Source organism: Amblyraja radiata, chromosome 15, assembly GCF_010909765.2.
Source record: "Amblyraja radiata isolate CabotCenter1 chromosome 15, sAmbRad1.1.pri, whole genome shotgun sequence".
Taxonomy (NCBI): domain Eukaryota; kingdom Metazoa; phylum Chordata; class Chondrichthyes; order Rajiformes; family Rajidae; genus Amblyraja; species Amblyraja radiata.
Window position 1 is genome coordinate 26,280,898 of NC_045970.1, and position 16,474 is coordinate 26,297,371.

Below are 16,474 nucleotides of genomic sequence, written 5' to 3' on the forward strand. Positions count from 1 at the left end.
TATGGGAAACTATGTCGATTCTGCAACAAAAGAAACCATTTCATTAAGTGTTGTCGTTCACGTAGTAACAGATTTCAAACGAGACAATCTGTTAATTCGCTTGGCCGTGAAAGTGTTATCTCTGAGTTCTCACAACCAGTTCACGTCGTTGTACATGCCTTGTCTGATTTAGTGCATAAACAACTGGACCCTAAGGTCGCTTTGCTCATTAATGACAAAACTCTTTATCTGATGGTCGATTCTGGAGCTCGTTGCAACGTTATCTGCTTGGCTGTTTTACAGAAGCTAAGAAAAACAGAAACGGTATCTCCAACCGCTGTATCTCTTGTCTCGTTTGCTGGAAGTCGAGTGCACCCTATCGGCCAAGTTCAGTTGCGCTGCTGTCTTAACTCATATGTCCACAACCTGGATTTTTATGTAGTAAGTGAAAATGTACCAACTCTTCTGGGTGCCAACTCATGCCTAGACATGGGTTTGATTACTTTCAGACTTTAACCATCAAATCCTAACACAATATAAGGATTTGTTTGACAACAAGCTGGGCAGGTTGCCTGTCAGTTACACAATTACCATTGACCCTGAGGCAATTCCAGTTGTTCAGCTGGCTCATAAGATTTCCCATGCTATGCGGGACTGTGTTCAAAGTGAACAAACCAGTTCCTCCTCCATATTATCCAGACCGTACAAGTACACTTCCGTCTGCGTTTAGCAGCACTCCTATGCCTCTACCAGCACAACAATGGGGTCAAGGAAAGAGCGTTCACGTCGCGGCCCTGTTTCCACCAATCTTTCCACCACCACGCACAAGAAGCACAAGAAGCGACAAGACAGACACCATTGTATGCAGATGCCGAGAGGTGTGTTCAGCTCTGGCTGAACAACTTCTAATCTTGTGTGTGGACTCGATAAGAAGAAGTAGGAGCACAACAATCCATGTCTGCAGCGGTCCTTCTGTCCGTGACGTCTTCGCCTGCGCCACAGTCTCCTCCTTCGTCTCCAGGAATGCTGGTCCAGTCTCCCTCGCCTGTGAAGCCACCTGCCCTCTCCCCGGGGGGAAAGAACGGAGATGGTCTCTATCGTACACGTGCTGGTCGTGTTTGTAGGCCGGTTGTGAAGTACCCGGACTATGTTTGACTTTCCTCCAGTTTATTATCAATTGCCATGCATGCCTTACTTAGTGAATGGGTTTGTCATGTTATTGATTCTTTAACAAGGAGGATGTCGATCAGTGTCACTCATGTTATGAGTCATGCTTTGGTAGTTACTCCCACCTGCTTTTACAGTAGTCCTCCCTGCCTGTTTCATTTAGAATTAGAAAGACGTGCTAGTATGAAGTTATATATGCTATGTCGTTAATAAAGTATTTGGACCTTTATCATGGTGTAAGGCTTCAGTTATTACAACAATACCTCCTCCCTCGACTCCATCCAGGGACCCCGAACAGTCCTTTCAAGTTAAGTAGAGGTTCACTTGCACCTCCCCCAACCTCATCTTCTGTATCCATTGTTCAAGATATGAACTCTTATATCGGGAAGACCAAACGTCGACTGGAGATCGTTTCGCTGAACACCTTCGCTCAGTCCGCCCAGACCTAACTGATCTCCCGGTTGCCAAACACTTTAATTTCCCTTCCCATTCCCACTGACCTTTCTGCCAGGCCTCCTTCAATGTCAGAGTGACGCTATAGCAAATTGGAGGAAGAACATCTCATATTTCGCTTGGGCAGCTTACAGCCCAGTGGTATGAATATGGATTTCTCAAACTTCAAGTAACTCTCACTCCATCCTACCCCCACCCAAGTCACACAAGCTTCTCATTGTCACCTAGCAAACAGCTAAGAATGGCCTGCTACCTTTTTGCATATCTATCATTCATTTGTTCTTTATCTCTCTACTGCACCATCTATATCTCTCGTTTCCCTTTCTCCTGACTCTAGTCTGAAGAAGCGTCATGACCTGAAACATCACCCATTCCTTCTCTCCAGAGATGCTGCCCGTCAGGCATTTTGTATCTACCTTAGGTTACCTAGGTAACAGAGATAACACAGCCTTGTTGATGGTCAGTGAGGATGAGATGATGTTTCCGATCCACATTGATTGAGGTTGGCCGATGAGGAAGTTAAGGATCCAGTTGCAGAGGAAAGTACCGAGGTCCAGGTCTTGAAACTATGTGATGAGCTTGGAAGAGATTGTTATGATGAATGGTAAGCTGTAGTAGATGGACAGCAGCCTGATATATGTGTTCCTGGTATCCAGATGGTCCAAAGCAGAGTGAAGACTGAGTGAGGCAGCAGTTGTTAACCTGTTGTGGTGATAGCCAAATCGAAGTGAATCCAGGTCAACTTTAATATAAACATTGTATTTCACTTTGGCTTCGGCATGGTATGGCACACAAGGTGAACACTTTATAAATTCAGGTGCAATAGAGGTGCCGTTGCCCAAAAGACTACTGACAATGGCTTATTGGTTAAGGAGAAAGTGAATGCATACATGCGCTAACATCCAAAAACCAGCTGCTGCCTTCCAGATACTTGGACTTTCACCATAACTTCAAAGCAGGCTAACATTGAATCCTACTGTGACTGCAGTCTTCCCAACAGGGCCCTCACCAGACATGGTCAAGGGCATAATGAAGGATGACACCTTGAGATCTATATGTCTGCAGACTCCCCCACACTCTTAGCCACTCCTTGGTGGTGCTCCTTGACATCTGAAAGACAACATTTTTCTTCTCAAAGCTTGACTGGCCATCTTTGTCCTATCGGTGGAAAAGGAAATAAAGTCTTCTCTTTCGGGCTTCCTTGGCCACCATTGACTGATGTCCACTCATGTAGAACCCTTTGGCTTACTGGGTTTTTTTAATGCATTACAGTAAACAAACTGGTGCCTCAGGTAAATTTTCCTCAGTATTCTGCTTTCAGGTGGAATCGCTTTGGAAAGGTTTGGTTCAGTCAGGCTCAGGAACAAGGTAATGTAATCTATACATTTAAAACTGAGTTTTGTCAAGTTATTTTTTTAAATTCTAAAGTATTCCTTTATTTAGTTTACTTTTAAAATATAGCTCATGGTTCTCCATATGGTTTATTGATTTAAATAATTTTTGAATATGAATTTCAGAGGCACTCAGAATTGTCAATAGTTTATGTAGGTTAGACTAACTTAGGTGAGTGTCAAATATTTTTTTGGTTATTTCACGGTCGCGAGTTGTCCTGCAAACCTCACGTCCATGACCATGTCAAGGTATTATGTCATTGCTATTGAAGATTGGGAGTGCTTTGACAGCGGGGAAATCCATAATGTTAGGTTTGCACTTAATGTGCTGGTTGATGGCAACCCTTTGAAGTTCACCACTGGTTTTGGCTTATTAATTGAGCAGGAAAGACTCATACATTTCTTGATGGAGATGTGTTAAGCAATTCATTTTGAATCCAAGGGAGACAAATCAGCATGATTCAATACAATGTAATATAAAAATCATTTGGAATCCATAAGAGACAAGGAATCATGATGGAGCCAAAACAAATTGGGAGTCAATGCACACAAGCCTTTGAATGTGAATTCTAAAAACAATCAAAAAGGCTAATATTTTGTTCTCGTGAGAACTGGAATGCAAAGAGGATATGGATTACTCCCATTGTCTTCAGTTGAGCATTCTCGCTACAGGCAAGACATATTGGCTTAGGTGGGGATGTTGTGCAATGATTCTGGGGTCTAAAGGGTTAACGACAATGCCAGGTGATAAAATATTAGGCTGCATTCCCGCGATTTAGAGAAAATAATTATTATTCTCTCTCTCCAAAGAGGCTGTGATGTTGAGCAATTGAAATATTTGAATCTATGATTGGTAGACGTTAGGAGAACCTTAAGTAACATGTTCTGTTTCAAAGTCTGCATCTACATGAACAATTGTGTTAGAAAACAATTCTGTCCATTTGTGATGTGGAATCATTTTATCACTTTTGTGTAGCAGGGGCCTCCTGGACAATGATGCCTTTACACTCCTAAGATAAACACAAAGTGCACAAAGCAACTCAGTGGGTCAGGCAGTGTCTCTGGAGAAAAATCAAAAAGTGATGTTTCAAGTTCCTACCCTAAACATCACCTTTTCTTTTTCTCCAGAGATGCTGCCTGACCCGTTGAGTTATTCCTGCATTTTGTGTCTATCTTCAGTATAAACCAGCATCTGCAGTTCCTTCCTACATGCTTTTACACTCCTGGTGTGGATAAAATACATTAATATTCTAGTTTGGCAATAGTAGATTTTATTAAACCGAATGATCATATCTGCTGTTGTGGATGAACTTTTTTAGAACATGAATGTGCTTTAATATCATTGCATATTACATTTGGGCTTGAACGTAATTTAATGGATTAAGTACGTTTTATTGAGATGTCAGTGTATTTTTTATGGAATTATCAGTCAATGTTAAGTTATATAATTAAATTTTGTTTCATTGAAATATCAGTGTGCTCACCAACATGTTATTTTGAAGCTATTTTTACAGGTATGTATGAGTGTGCTCTCATTGGATTGCAAAACTTAAAAGCTTGCATTTATATAGTGCCTTCTGTTACATCAGGGATGAGTACTTAACAGTTAATGAACAAACTCTACTGTATAGCCATGGGTGAAAACTGCATGTTTCTTGCACAACTAACTCCCATGAACAATAAGGTGATAATGTCCAGCTATTGTTTTCCCATGCAAGTTATTTTGTTAATATAACAATGTGCCATAATTAGGCTCTCTGCATTTTATATGTATTGTGTATCACTATGTTATCTTTCAGAGCATCAATTATTTTTATTATCAGACATATCAATGTATTCCTTAATAGCGTATGGGACGTTTGGCAGGCTTTAATGTTATGGATAAAGCCTGGACTTTTGTTTGCTAATAATCATTCATGGCTACATTTAGTTCATCTTTACTGCATAGAGACTTTTTGACCACCTTGTCCATTTGGAGTATTCCCTCTTTATTGTGGCCAGGTAAATCAAAATATGCTGCTATACTTTTCATTTTTAATCAGGGATAGCATTTCCACAATTATGTTAATTTATAATTATGGCAGAATAAAAACACATCCCATGCTGCAACATACCTGCACTCTTTTAACCTTACTCTGTCAATATACCTTTTTTTGCGATAAAACTTCATTTTCCCCCCTTGGCTGTACAGTTGACAACTACCCAGGACGTTATAAATAAATGTGCAGATTGATGGTAAAACGTTTGATTCAAAGTTAAAACAAAAACTCTTTGTTAAAACCTACGCGAAACGACTAGTTTTACAAACTCTTACTTATTTCCTTCTTGACTCATCTCTTTATTCTTTCAGTTTCTCTCTTTATTTCCTTTTCTCCACATCAGTAATTGTCTGTGGTTTCGAACGCTCTCGTATAAATAGCATTCTCAGAATTTGCGACAGACTCCTTTCTCCCAAGCACATGGCAAGCGTAAAGCCTTTAAACCATTACAATGAAAAGTGATTGTTTTTGGTTTGTCCAATGTAAACAATCTGCTTGCTGCAATATGTGATTTACAGACTGAGTAACTTCCAAAATCTTGCCAGCACTGCGTACATCTTGGATCAATTAATATGGTTCATTTCCAGTCACGCCTCTGAGAGTATTGAAGAATTTAAAAAGATAAACTTTATTTAACGAAATTACCTGGCGGTTAATAGTAGTTCTCAATAGATACCTATTGTATCATTTAACAGCAAATTAACATTGCCATTGTGATTTCGGGCGCCGTCTTTTTGCGATACAAACGATTTAGATAAGAAAGTGAATTGCGTGAAATTTAAGGCATCCGCGCTTAAGCATCCTTTATCATGCAATTAATTTTGAAATATGGTAATATTGTACATGACTATTCCATGGTCATGTGTCGAAATAACCGCATCTACAAAATAACATACGATGATATGCAATGCTCATTTTAACTAATTGAATACCTTGGGATTGGAATTTATATATAAATATATATATATATAACAAACAACTGCCGAAACTTCAAACTTGTTTTAATCCTCCTACACCTTTCCCAGAGAAAGCAACAGAGGGAACTTTAGCGGCATCTTTGGGCAACAACAATAACAAAAATCAATATAAACAGATCAATACGAAGTAAGAGTAAACAATCGTTCCGTCAAGCAGGTTTATGGAACAATCCCATTACTTCTAATGTACATTCAGTATTGTGCGGTTCTTTGACACGCGATTGGGTCCAAATACGTTGCCGCAAGAAATGGGTCAGGATAGTAAAGAATTTTGTAGATTAAAGCAAAAAACGTTATACGGGCGAAAATTAAGCTTCGCGTGTTCAATATAACTTTTTTTCCCTCCTCTGTATTGGTATGTAAAAATAATGAAAAAGGAGGGCACAGACTCCGAAATTGCCAGAGAGTAGAAGCCACATTTCTGAATCTCCTCTCTGCTGCTGCACAAGGTGTTTCTTTGTTGAAGGCAGTTGTGTCTTTGGGAGATCCACCTCTGTGTGTGCAATGGAATTTTTTTTTAAAGCGTTTTTGGAGAGATATGGTCCCGATGTTCCTGTTAAAATCCCCTAATGCATCATCATGCCTCCAGCAACTCCATAGCCTCCTTGCTACTGAGGAGGAGCAATCCCTTCAGCCTGGTATCTGGGTGTATTCCGCTTAATCTGTTCCATGTCCTTCTCTATTTTTCCAATCTTTCCAATGTTCGTGTCATGACCCTTTCTGGTTGGTTGCCGCCAGGGACACAATAAACTGTGAAAACATCATGCTTAAATAAAAAATAACGGGCCAATTAAATATAACAGTCCTCTTACTCTGCCAGTGTTAACCATAAGGTTTTCTCTGTGGTATATTCAAATCAGACATGGTTTTGACCTATCAACATTAATAATGCACATTATTACTGTATTAATTAATTAAGGTGCGTGTTGACATTGATGTTATTTTTTCATCTTCAATGAAAACGTTTTGATGTTTTGTTTAAATAGAAACACTTCAATCAATTGTTTCACGAAGCAAAATATAAACATTGTGAAAATCATCCGAAATGTGAAAGTAGTTATTTATGCCGTACAATTCACGTACTTTACCATTTGTTAATACCTGACAACATTACTGCGCTCAGTCCCAGAGGTCTGCGATAATCAATAAGAGGAAAACGCCATTAAAATTGATAAGCATAGAGAAATAATCAAACGTCATTACCAGTTTGGGCTTTAATTTCCCCCCTCATACCCGGAAGTAAGCAATGATGGTTTTACTCCCCACAACACGTGGAATGCAAATCTGATTTACCAAATATAGTCGCACAAAGAAAAATCGGAATTTGCCGATCAAAGATCAAAGTGCCAACAACTCCACCTCGAATCCCTCCTCCACTATTAGTCCTCTTACAGAACATCAATTTTTCACACATCAATGATGGCTTAATAATAGTTGAAAGACAGTTGCATACGGATGCAAATCTTGCCTTTGTCTTTGTAATGCTTTATAATGTGCATGAGCTGATTTAATATAGCTAAGTAAAAAGCGATCCCTTTTGTATTAGGGCAGCAGAGGCGTTAGTAATCGCCCGAATCAAAGGAGACAGAGAGATGTTAATTCCCCGTACAGTTTATACACAGCATGCTCATTTGATGCACCAACACATTTCATTCATAAGGTGGTCTAATAAAAGGGCAGAAAATAAATAATTGACCATCACATAAATATTTGAAACAACAATAGTGTAAAAATAGTGATTATGCAATGTGTAATGAATGTGTTGCATTTTTGTATTATTAATTTCTTGTGAAATCAGTATATTTTCAAATAGATTAGCCAACTGTGTGCGAACTACCCGAAAGTGTGTTCATTTGATAATTTCTTTTTTCTGTAGGCGATCCGGACGAACTGTACAAGATGCAAAATGCAGCATTTTCACACAACTGTGTTTGAACCATTCTCTTACACTGAGCTACTGAGAGCGTTCTTACGATGTTATTGGACATACCTTAGTGCGAATGAACTTCGACATTTCAGTTAATGTTGAAGGTTGTATCTATACGGGTCTGTTAAAGTCGAAATTCGGCACGGTCCAAAGTTTCCGTAAAAAAAAATAAATCCTAATCATATCGTCCAGTTCATTCTCAAAATTACTATTGTTGCAGAGGTGGAAATTCGTGGAAAATGTCAATATGTTCTCTATGTTGTTGTGGGAGCAACGCGGGAAATAACGGTAATAGATTACAATACACTTAATAACCACTCGATATCAACAAAAACGGTCAATTTCAGTTCAGTTACATATTCATTATTAGTTTTTATTTGAAATGAGGTTTGCGTTCATTAGCATTTGCAGTTAAAGGTCTGGTCAAGACAGGGTCTTGACACGACATATGAAGATGTTGCCAGTTTCAAAACCAACCGCTTGATTCACCGTGTGTAATATATATATATATATATAAAGATCGATTGCTAGTAAGGCTAAGGCAGCATGTTGCAATGAGAGAAAAAAAAAACTAGGAGCCCTTGATGGGCTGACGGAAAAACTGGAGCAAAAGTTACGATGATCAAAACGGAGCAGAGCAAAGAGAAAACACATTAAAAAATCGAGGAAATCAAGTTCAAGGGCTTTTGATTATAACTAAAAAAAACCTTCAGCCAACCCCTCTCTCTCTCTCTCTCTCTCTGTGTTCCCTAGTAATTTATTTATGCAGACGTCATGGAAGTCCCTCCTCATTACTCGCTACGCATTGCCCTCTTGTGCATCTCATTAGTTTGCAAGCGGGACAGTCTGTGGAGCTTTTCCTGTCAATCACAGTGTCAATCAAACAGCGGCGAGCCTTTGAAGTGGAGCAGCCGCCGCCGAGTCTGCAACAACTTCACTCCGAGCAGGAGAGCCAGCTCCTCGGCGTGTACTCACTAACAATTACCGCTCCTGCAATTTATTTACTTACTCCCAGACAGCGAGGGGGGCAAGAAGAAGAAGAAGAAGAGGAAGAGGAAGAAGAAGAGAGAGAAAAAAAAGTAGTAGAAGAGAGAGAAAAAAAAAGCAATACTTGCGACGGATTAACAACAACCCCCCTTCCTCCTCCCCACTCCTTTTCCCCCCTCCGACCGAGTTGCAGCAAGTCGAGCACATTATATATATATTTAAAAAACAGGGGGGGAAAAAAGGGGGGCATTTAAAAAAAAATTAAAAGATGCCGCAGCTCAACAGCGGTGGCGGCGACGATCTAGGGGCCAATGATGAAATGATCTCTTTTAAAGATGAAGGGGAGCAGGAAGAAAAGATCTCGGAAAACGCTTCTGCAGAAAGGGATTTAGCAGACGTCAAGTCTTCATTAGTAAACGAGTCAGAGACCAACCAAAACAGTTCATCAGATTCCGAGGTAAGGAGCAAAGCTCTTGTTTATGTTTTTAATATTATGTTGGGAGGGAAGATAAAGTCTGTTTGTGTGTGGGGAAGGGAAGGTAGGAAGGGAAGGGAAGGGGGGGGGGGGGGGGGGTCGTTATTATTAGTTGTAACACTCACAAGAAAAATCCCCACGTACTTTGCAGGCGTGAGATTGTGTATTTATGTGTTTTATTTCACCATTTCTGAAGAAAAATAACAATCTTGCAACCTGATGATCTCTGCTAAACAATCGTAACTCTTGTCTCCCTCTCTCTCCGGCCATCCACCATGTTCCTCAGGCGGAAAGGCGGCCGCCGCCTCGGCATTCAGAAACTTTTCGGGACAAGTCCAGGGAGAGTTTAGAAGAAGGTGAGTTGCTCGGGGAATGGAGGGGGGGAGGGAAAAAAAGGGGAAAGAAACGTTCCTATTTCGATTTGTTTGTTTTTTGCCGAAACACTCCACTGTTCCGTCTCTGAGGTGCGAGCGGCTGCTCCCCACCCCCTTGAACATTCCTCTTGTTGTTTAAAAAAAGTGTTGAGAAAAAGTTTTGATCCTTAACTTTGTTTCTTTCTCTCTCTCTCTTATTCCCCGCCATGTTTCTTGTCCGAGTAGCAAAGAGGCAAGATGGAGGAGGCCTGTTCAAGGGCCCACCATACCCCGGCTACCCCTTCATTATGATTCCTGACCTGGCAAGTCCTTACCTCCCCAATGGATCTTTATCTCCCAGCGCAAGGACGGTAGGTTGTGCGTTTACATATGTTTTTAAAGAAGCCTCTTTTAAAAATCAAATCAAAACGTTTTTAAAGTATTTTCTGTACAGGACATTTATATGTATATATATATTTTAAAGAAAGACACAACTTTTAATGAGCAGTGTTACATTCTCCACCCCCTCCTTTGCCACGTTTCTCCTCCCATTCTGAAAAAGAGTCTGAAATGCTTTTATTTAAAAAAAAAGATCCCCCACCGCCACCACCACCTCCAAAAATAATAGTTGCAAACTTATTTTTGATGCTCTGGTGACTTTTTGTTACTATTGCTGGCAGAGTCGATGTGTCCTGGGTAGTTGTGGAGGAGTGCAGGAATTTGTGGGTGCAAAATAAATCAACAACCCCCCCCCCCCCCCCCCTCTCCCTCTATTTTAGTTCAACAAGTGAATGTTGTTCAACATTCTTCTGTCAATTGCCACATTGAGAGTTGTTTGTTTCAGAGTCTTATTTTTTAGTGACCACATTATTTACATTATGCCTCTTTTTTTTGCTCTTTCTCTCTCACACACACACACATACACAGGAAAATCCTGTTTTTATTTCTGCAAGCTGATTGAGCGACAAAAGGCGTGTTTTTGAAAAGGTGCAGCTTTTGTTCAAGAGTCATTATAGTAATTTGTAGAAAGCGACTTCGGAGTGTTTTTTTCAGAGTATAGGACTCTGTTGCACCGGGTTTGCTTTTGTTTTCGTGGCATTCCGATTGAGGGAGTCAGACCTTTTTGTCAAATCTTAACTGTGCTGGAAATTTACAGGTCATCGTGCATTACAATGGGAGTCACAGCGGGATATTATTCCCGCGATTGGGGCTAATTTGCTAGACTGGATAGGCTTCATGTCTCGTCCCAGTTCACTTCTACGATCTCGCGAACTGTCAACTCCCGTGAAATACCACCAGAGTCACGTGAAATAAACTAGGGGAAACTTTGATAGTTTTTGACAAGAGGCACTGAACAATGAAACTATCCTCTTGGACTGGATGTCGTCGTCGCATAGATTGCACATAGATTTTATTTACAATTTAGGCGCTCTTCCCCTTTTTCTAAAGTGCCGTTTCAAATTAAATCCACGTGTTGGATTCAAGAACGGGGTGAAGATGTTTACAGAGAATGATTCTGAAACTGTCATTCTATGAAAGTTCTGGTTGCATTGGTTGAAGTGGTGAAATCTATGCTCATTTTGTTGACGTTTTATAGTTAGACCAAAATGGCAACTTTCAAAATGACTTGATTTTTCTTTCATAAGGCATCATTTGAACTGCCTTGTCAATAAAATCTTTGCACGTCTGTTAAAGTGTCATTTACACTGTGGCTTGAGATTAAAAAAATTGTAAATTGCAGTTTTTTGTACACAACAGTAATTGAGACATTTGGATCTCTTGCAACTGAATGGACAGATTTGTGAAGGTGTCAAAGGAACTGATTTGAGGCATGTTGCTGGCCATTCCAGTTCATTTTTTAAATATATGGGAGAGCTTTTAAATAATGATTTTATTTTGTTCACTCCAACATTGCTTAACATGCAATTCTTAAATTTTAATAGGCTTGAGTGGAAAACAATTTAAGATTTAAAGGGGTTATAGCAGAATCTTAGCAAAATTAAAAACACTCAAAATAAAAATGTGGTATTTTGTCTGTTTTAGACAGGGTTTAGGCTTGCAGATTTCTTGTTGAAAACGCATTGTTTAGAAATAAATATATTTAGGTCCACAAATAAGGTGGTTATCTTGCCAAGTATTTTTGAAGATTAATGTTTGAGCCCACATGCAGAGGTACATGGAGATTTTTGAAAAATTAGAGCACATTCTGTAGACCATCGTCTACTGTAGTGCATCAAGTATAGAAGCACTGTAGACCTTTGTCTGAAATTTCCTTATGTACTTAGATTGTAGGTCGTTATGCATTCGGTTTCATTTGAATTATGTATTAGCTTGTATCACTGCTGTAGGCCAGCAAGTAGTGACAATTAAAAATGTTTAGTTCTGGAATTGTCGGTACATTTGTACGGTGGTGGTGGGAGGGGGTTGTATTGGAAGGAACTAAATGAGAAATTACTACAATTTAATTAGTTTTGTAAAGTTGATATATCGCAGTGCGAGGTTTCAATTGAGGTTATGTATTTTCCGCGTGGGACTGCGGCCTAAAAGATAGGAAACTGAATAATATCTATTCCTCAAAATTGTATGGCTATTTTTTGTTGTGATATTTTTTCATTTATGATGCAAAATGATTTATCATTGCATAGTTCATGTTTTAACTGAGAGCAACAAAGTACTTGTAATATAGAGTTGACCAGGAATTATTGATCTTCGTTTGAGATTCGTTATACATTACTAGCAGTTCATGTAATTTTCTAATAATCTTAACTGTATTTGCAGAGATCCAGTCAGCCACCTTTTTCAGAGACTTTTCATCACTTACACTGGTGTTTGATTACAAAGTTAGATCAGAAACATGTTGTTTCATTGTGATACATTTGTTGCTAATCTTTCAGAAGCTTTTATAGATGACTTTAATTACTAATTTAACTTTCTCTTCAGAATAAATTATATAATGAATATTATTGGATTGTAATCTACATTAGTTCGCTGAGGATATTTCAAAATAACAAGGGAATTAGAAATAACTGGTCTGCGGTGTTACATACCTTTGGAAGTGCAACACAGGCAGGATGAATTAAAACTGAAGCAATATTGATCAGGTGCAGATAAATTGTAGCTGTGCGTTTGAGGTTAAATGCTGTAGAAGTGATCCACAAACGTGTCTTTTTTTTTGATCACTGCATCCTGACAGGAAAATATATTAATGATTATTGTGAGAGTATATGTTGCACTTTGTCCTTGCCAGCCATTCTTTGTACAGTAAAGATATTCTTCAGCTTCTGTTTTCAAAATAGAACCTATTTTAATGGATGCTATTTAAAGAAAATAAAAAATTGTTGTGAATGATTCCAGTCTGCATGGTTATAAGGACACTACCCTTTTCGACAATCGTAGAAGCAACTGTGATTATCATGTGTATATTTCCAAAACCTGTGTTTTTATATTTTGAATTTGTATAGCTATATTTTGTGCCCATAATTGAAAGAAAATAGTGGTTGTGGGTCATAGAAGTGAATTGAAGTGCTGCAAAACTGGCTGAGAACGCATGTTTAGCATTTCGTGCATGGGAGTGACAGCTGCAGCGATTTGTGCGAACATGAGTGAAGTTGGAGGAGATTTTCCAGCTGCCCTGTAAAACTTTTCTTCAGCGGCTGGTTCTTCGGTTTTTGCAACCCATGTTTAACACTCGCATGTAGAGCTTTGCGGCAGTGGAGCCAGTAGGTTGCTTGGAGTGTTGGAGAAATGCTGTTTGTTTTCCGCTTAAAGCTGAATTAGCAAGTTAGAAGTTCGCAGTCTGACTACACAGCTACTGTGCTGCCAAATTTGCACCTTGACAAGCCGTCAGAAAGAAATATGCCACCCCAAATCCTTCGCCAGCAATTGCAACAGTGCCGTAAATCTGCAGGGATTATTTACAGCATGTGTCATTTATGAATGTTGAAATACGTGATGTCACACTGGCCTTGTACCCTATGACCCAAGGAGATGATGGGGGAGTGGGGTTTAGTGCCAAAAAAAAACTGGGGGATTAGAAATGTGTGAGGATTAGCCAGGTTTCATTATTTACTTGCTGTGTTTCTTATTTGTAGTTGGCTGTTTTCATTTTGCAAAGTTAACCCTCTGAACACATGAAGGATTGTAATTTGGATTAAGTGTGTTTACACAGGGTTTCAATTGTATATGGCAAAGAGTTGGTTAATGCCGAGCTCCCAGGTGTGTGTGAGATTTTGTAAATGTCTTCCATCTAGTACTATGGTTGCACGTTAATTGTCCCTAATTGCTATCTCCAGGGGGTTTATGGCACTGAATGGGTTCTTTAACACCACATCAGGCTCTTTCTATGTGTCTGATGTGTCAGTATATGAGCAGTTTTAGCAAATGTCTTGGCATTTTGGTTTTTGGATTGTGAAGGCATTAGCAGGGTAGGGTACGTTTACAAAGTCTAATTAGTCTGTACTGATTGTTCACGGCCTACCAGACCAGGAGTAATTTGCACAAGAAGGGGCAGTCCAACTAAACCAGCTTGATATTTTTTTAAAAAACCAATAAATCACTTGCATATTTGTGTAGTGATTCAAATGGAATTGAGACCGCTCCCATCTCAACATGTGGTAAATTTAGTCAATGAAATGCAGATGTAGATTGTGGTGAGGTTTCTCAGCCGAGATCAACAAATGGAAAACTTCATGCAGTAAATATTTACAAACTGAATTTGAGCACAAGGATTTTTTTGTGCTTGCGTCTAATCATTGTGTGTATGGAGTTGGGGGGGGGGGGGGGGGGTGGTTCTGGGTTGCACTAGTTTGAAAGGTGGGGGTTTGGATTGTTGGGTTCTGGGTTGTTGCACTAGTTTTGAAAGGAGTTGCCTTTTGGTGAATATTCTAATATTGCTCACAAAACATACCCTGATTCAGTTCATTGGGTTCAACCACTTGTTTCTCCTTATTTTAAAAAGTAACTTTAACAAAAAATAAGTGGAAATGCCTAAGACTAATCTAAAATCTAAGACTAGATCAACCAATTGGAAATGTCTAAACCTGTGCTCCTCACTTATGCTTCCGCAGATGAATAGTAACTCTTAATAGACAATAGGTGCAGGAGTAGGCCATTCGAGCCAGCACCATTCAATGTGACCGTGGCTGATCATCCCCAATCAGTACCCCGTTCCTGCCTTCTCCCCATGTCCCCTGACTCCGCTATCTTTAAGAGCCCTACCTAGCTGTACCTTAATGTAGGTGTTCAGTATAATGTAGAAAGGAAAGTTGTGGGTGGTACTGGCTCTTCCCTCACCTTTTCTCTTTCTTCCTCCACCTCACTTAGCTGAATCGAAGCACTGATGGTGGAGACATCATCATTATGCAGTCAGTCTGACTGTCAGTGGTAGAGCGATGGTGGGTGGTACTGATGTTTGTTTGCTTTTGGGTGGGGAATGGATTAGAAGGAAGGAAGTTCCTATTTTGCATGGGTAAAATCAATTCCTCTTGACTTAGTATTAAACTTGGCTGTAAGAAACCCAGCTGAGTCCTTTGTGGGAAAATGTGCCCACAGATGGCTCAATGAGCTTGTTCTGTAGTTTCAGATGTGAGCTGCTGAATTCCAGTCGGCAGTCAGGAGCTCTGGAGCAAATTTGGGCATTTGTTTCTTATTGAAGGAGTACAGCGTAGGTTCACGAGGTTAATTCCCGGTATGGCGGGACTGTCATATGTTGATAGAATAGAGTGTCTGGGCTTGTATGCACTGGAATTTAGAAGGATGAGAGGGGATCTTATTGAAACATGTAAGATTATTAAGGAATTGACACACTAGAGGCAAGAAACCTGTTTCCATTGTGGAGGGAGTCCAGAACCAGGGGCCACAGTTTAAGAATAAGGTGTAGGCCATTTAGAACGGAGATGAGGAAAAACCTTTTCACCCAGAGTTGTGAATCTGTAGAATTCTCTGCACCAGAAGGCAGTGGAGGCCAATTCTCTGGATGCTTTCAAGTGAGAGTTAGTTAGAGCTCTTAAAGATAGTGGAGTCCAGGGATATGGGGAGCAGGCAGGAACGGGGTACTGATTGTGGATGATCACAGTGAATGGCGGTGCAGGCTTGAGGGGCAGAATGGCCTACCCCTGCATCTATTCTCTATACATGTTCTCTCCCAACAGAGCAATAGTACTGGAGAGCAGTTTTGGGGGGAAATCTATTATTGATTGAGGGAGTAGAATGGCAGTATATCTACACTAGCAACATTCAAGATTGCAACAGTACAACACTTAATATATTTTAAAGATGCTTTGTAACTTACTGTGGTCGTGGAAGGTCCAACAGATATGCACATCACCTGAAGGGACTCGGCCTATAATGGAGTCATGCATGCTGAGAAAATCAGTTTGAATAAAACTATTTGTAAGCTGACAATCCAGTTGAATAAGTTGAGCAGAAGGTGCTGCATGGACATTTATAATTATGTAGGTTGTTTATGTAACTGCATACTTGAGCTAGAAATGACAGATTCCCCCTGGGTACGCAGGTCCCTACATGGCCTGGGTGAATAGGTATCTGTTTGCGTGTGGCACATAGGTGCGTACCATGAAACCTGTTTTAATTTGTGCTCCTTGGTGTGCTGGTACAAGTCAATCTTGATGACTTGTTCACTAATGAGACATCAGCATCAAAATCAGCTGTTCCAAATCCCCAGGTGAATAATTGAAATGGGAGAATGTGATAGATAGGAACTAAAAG

At 39.8% G+C, this 16,474-nt stretch overlaps 1 protein-coding gene and 1 long non-coding RNA gene across 33 annotated transcripts in view; one reads left to right on the plus strand and one right to left on the minus strand.

Annotated features, from left to right (window-relative positions):
* Positions 1-5,639: 5,639 nt before the first annotated feature.
* LOC116981122 lies at positions 5,640-7,980 on the minus strand. Its single transcript, XR_004414169.1, has 2 exons — positions 7,210-7,980; positions 5,640-6,756 (listed from the first exon to the last, which is right to left on the minus strand). It is a non-coding gene; the product is annotated as an uncharacterized LOC116981122 (long non-coding RNA).
* A 789-nt stretch (positions 7,981-8,769) lies between these two features.
* The window catches only part of tcf7l2 (transcription factor 7 like 2), a 170,487-nt gene continuing 162,782 nt past the window's right edge, over positions 8,770-16,474 (plus strand). For 12 of the 32 annotated variants that reach the window (XR_004414168.1, XM_033033864.1, XM_033033867.1 and 9 more), the window contains exons 1-3: positions 8,773-9,377; positions 9,682-9,751; positions 9,995-10,119. Coding sequence is in view for 31 of the 32 variants with exons in the window: in XM_033033864.1 (XP_032889755.1) it covers positions 9,189-9,377; positions 9,682-9,751; positions 9,995-10,119 (384 nt within the window). In the remaining variant the exon portion in view is untranslated. Of the gene's footprint in view, positions 9,378-9,681; positions 9,752-9,994; positions 10,120-16,474 lie in introns of all 32 variants that reach the window. The other 20 variants (XM_033033858.1, XM_033033875.1, XM_033033877.1 and 17 more) reach the window with 5 other exon arrangements.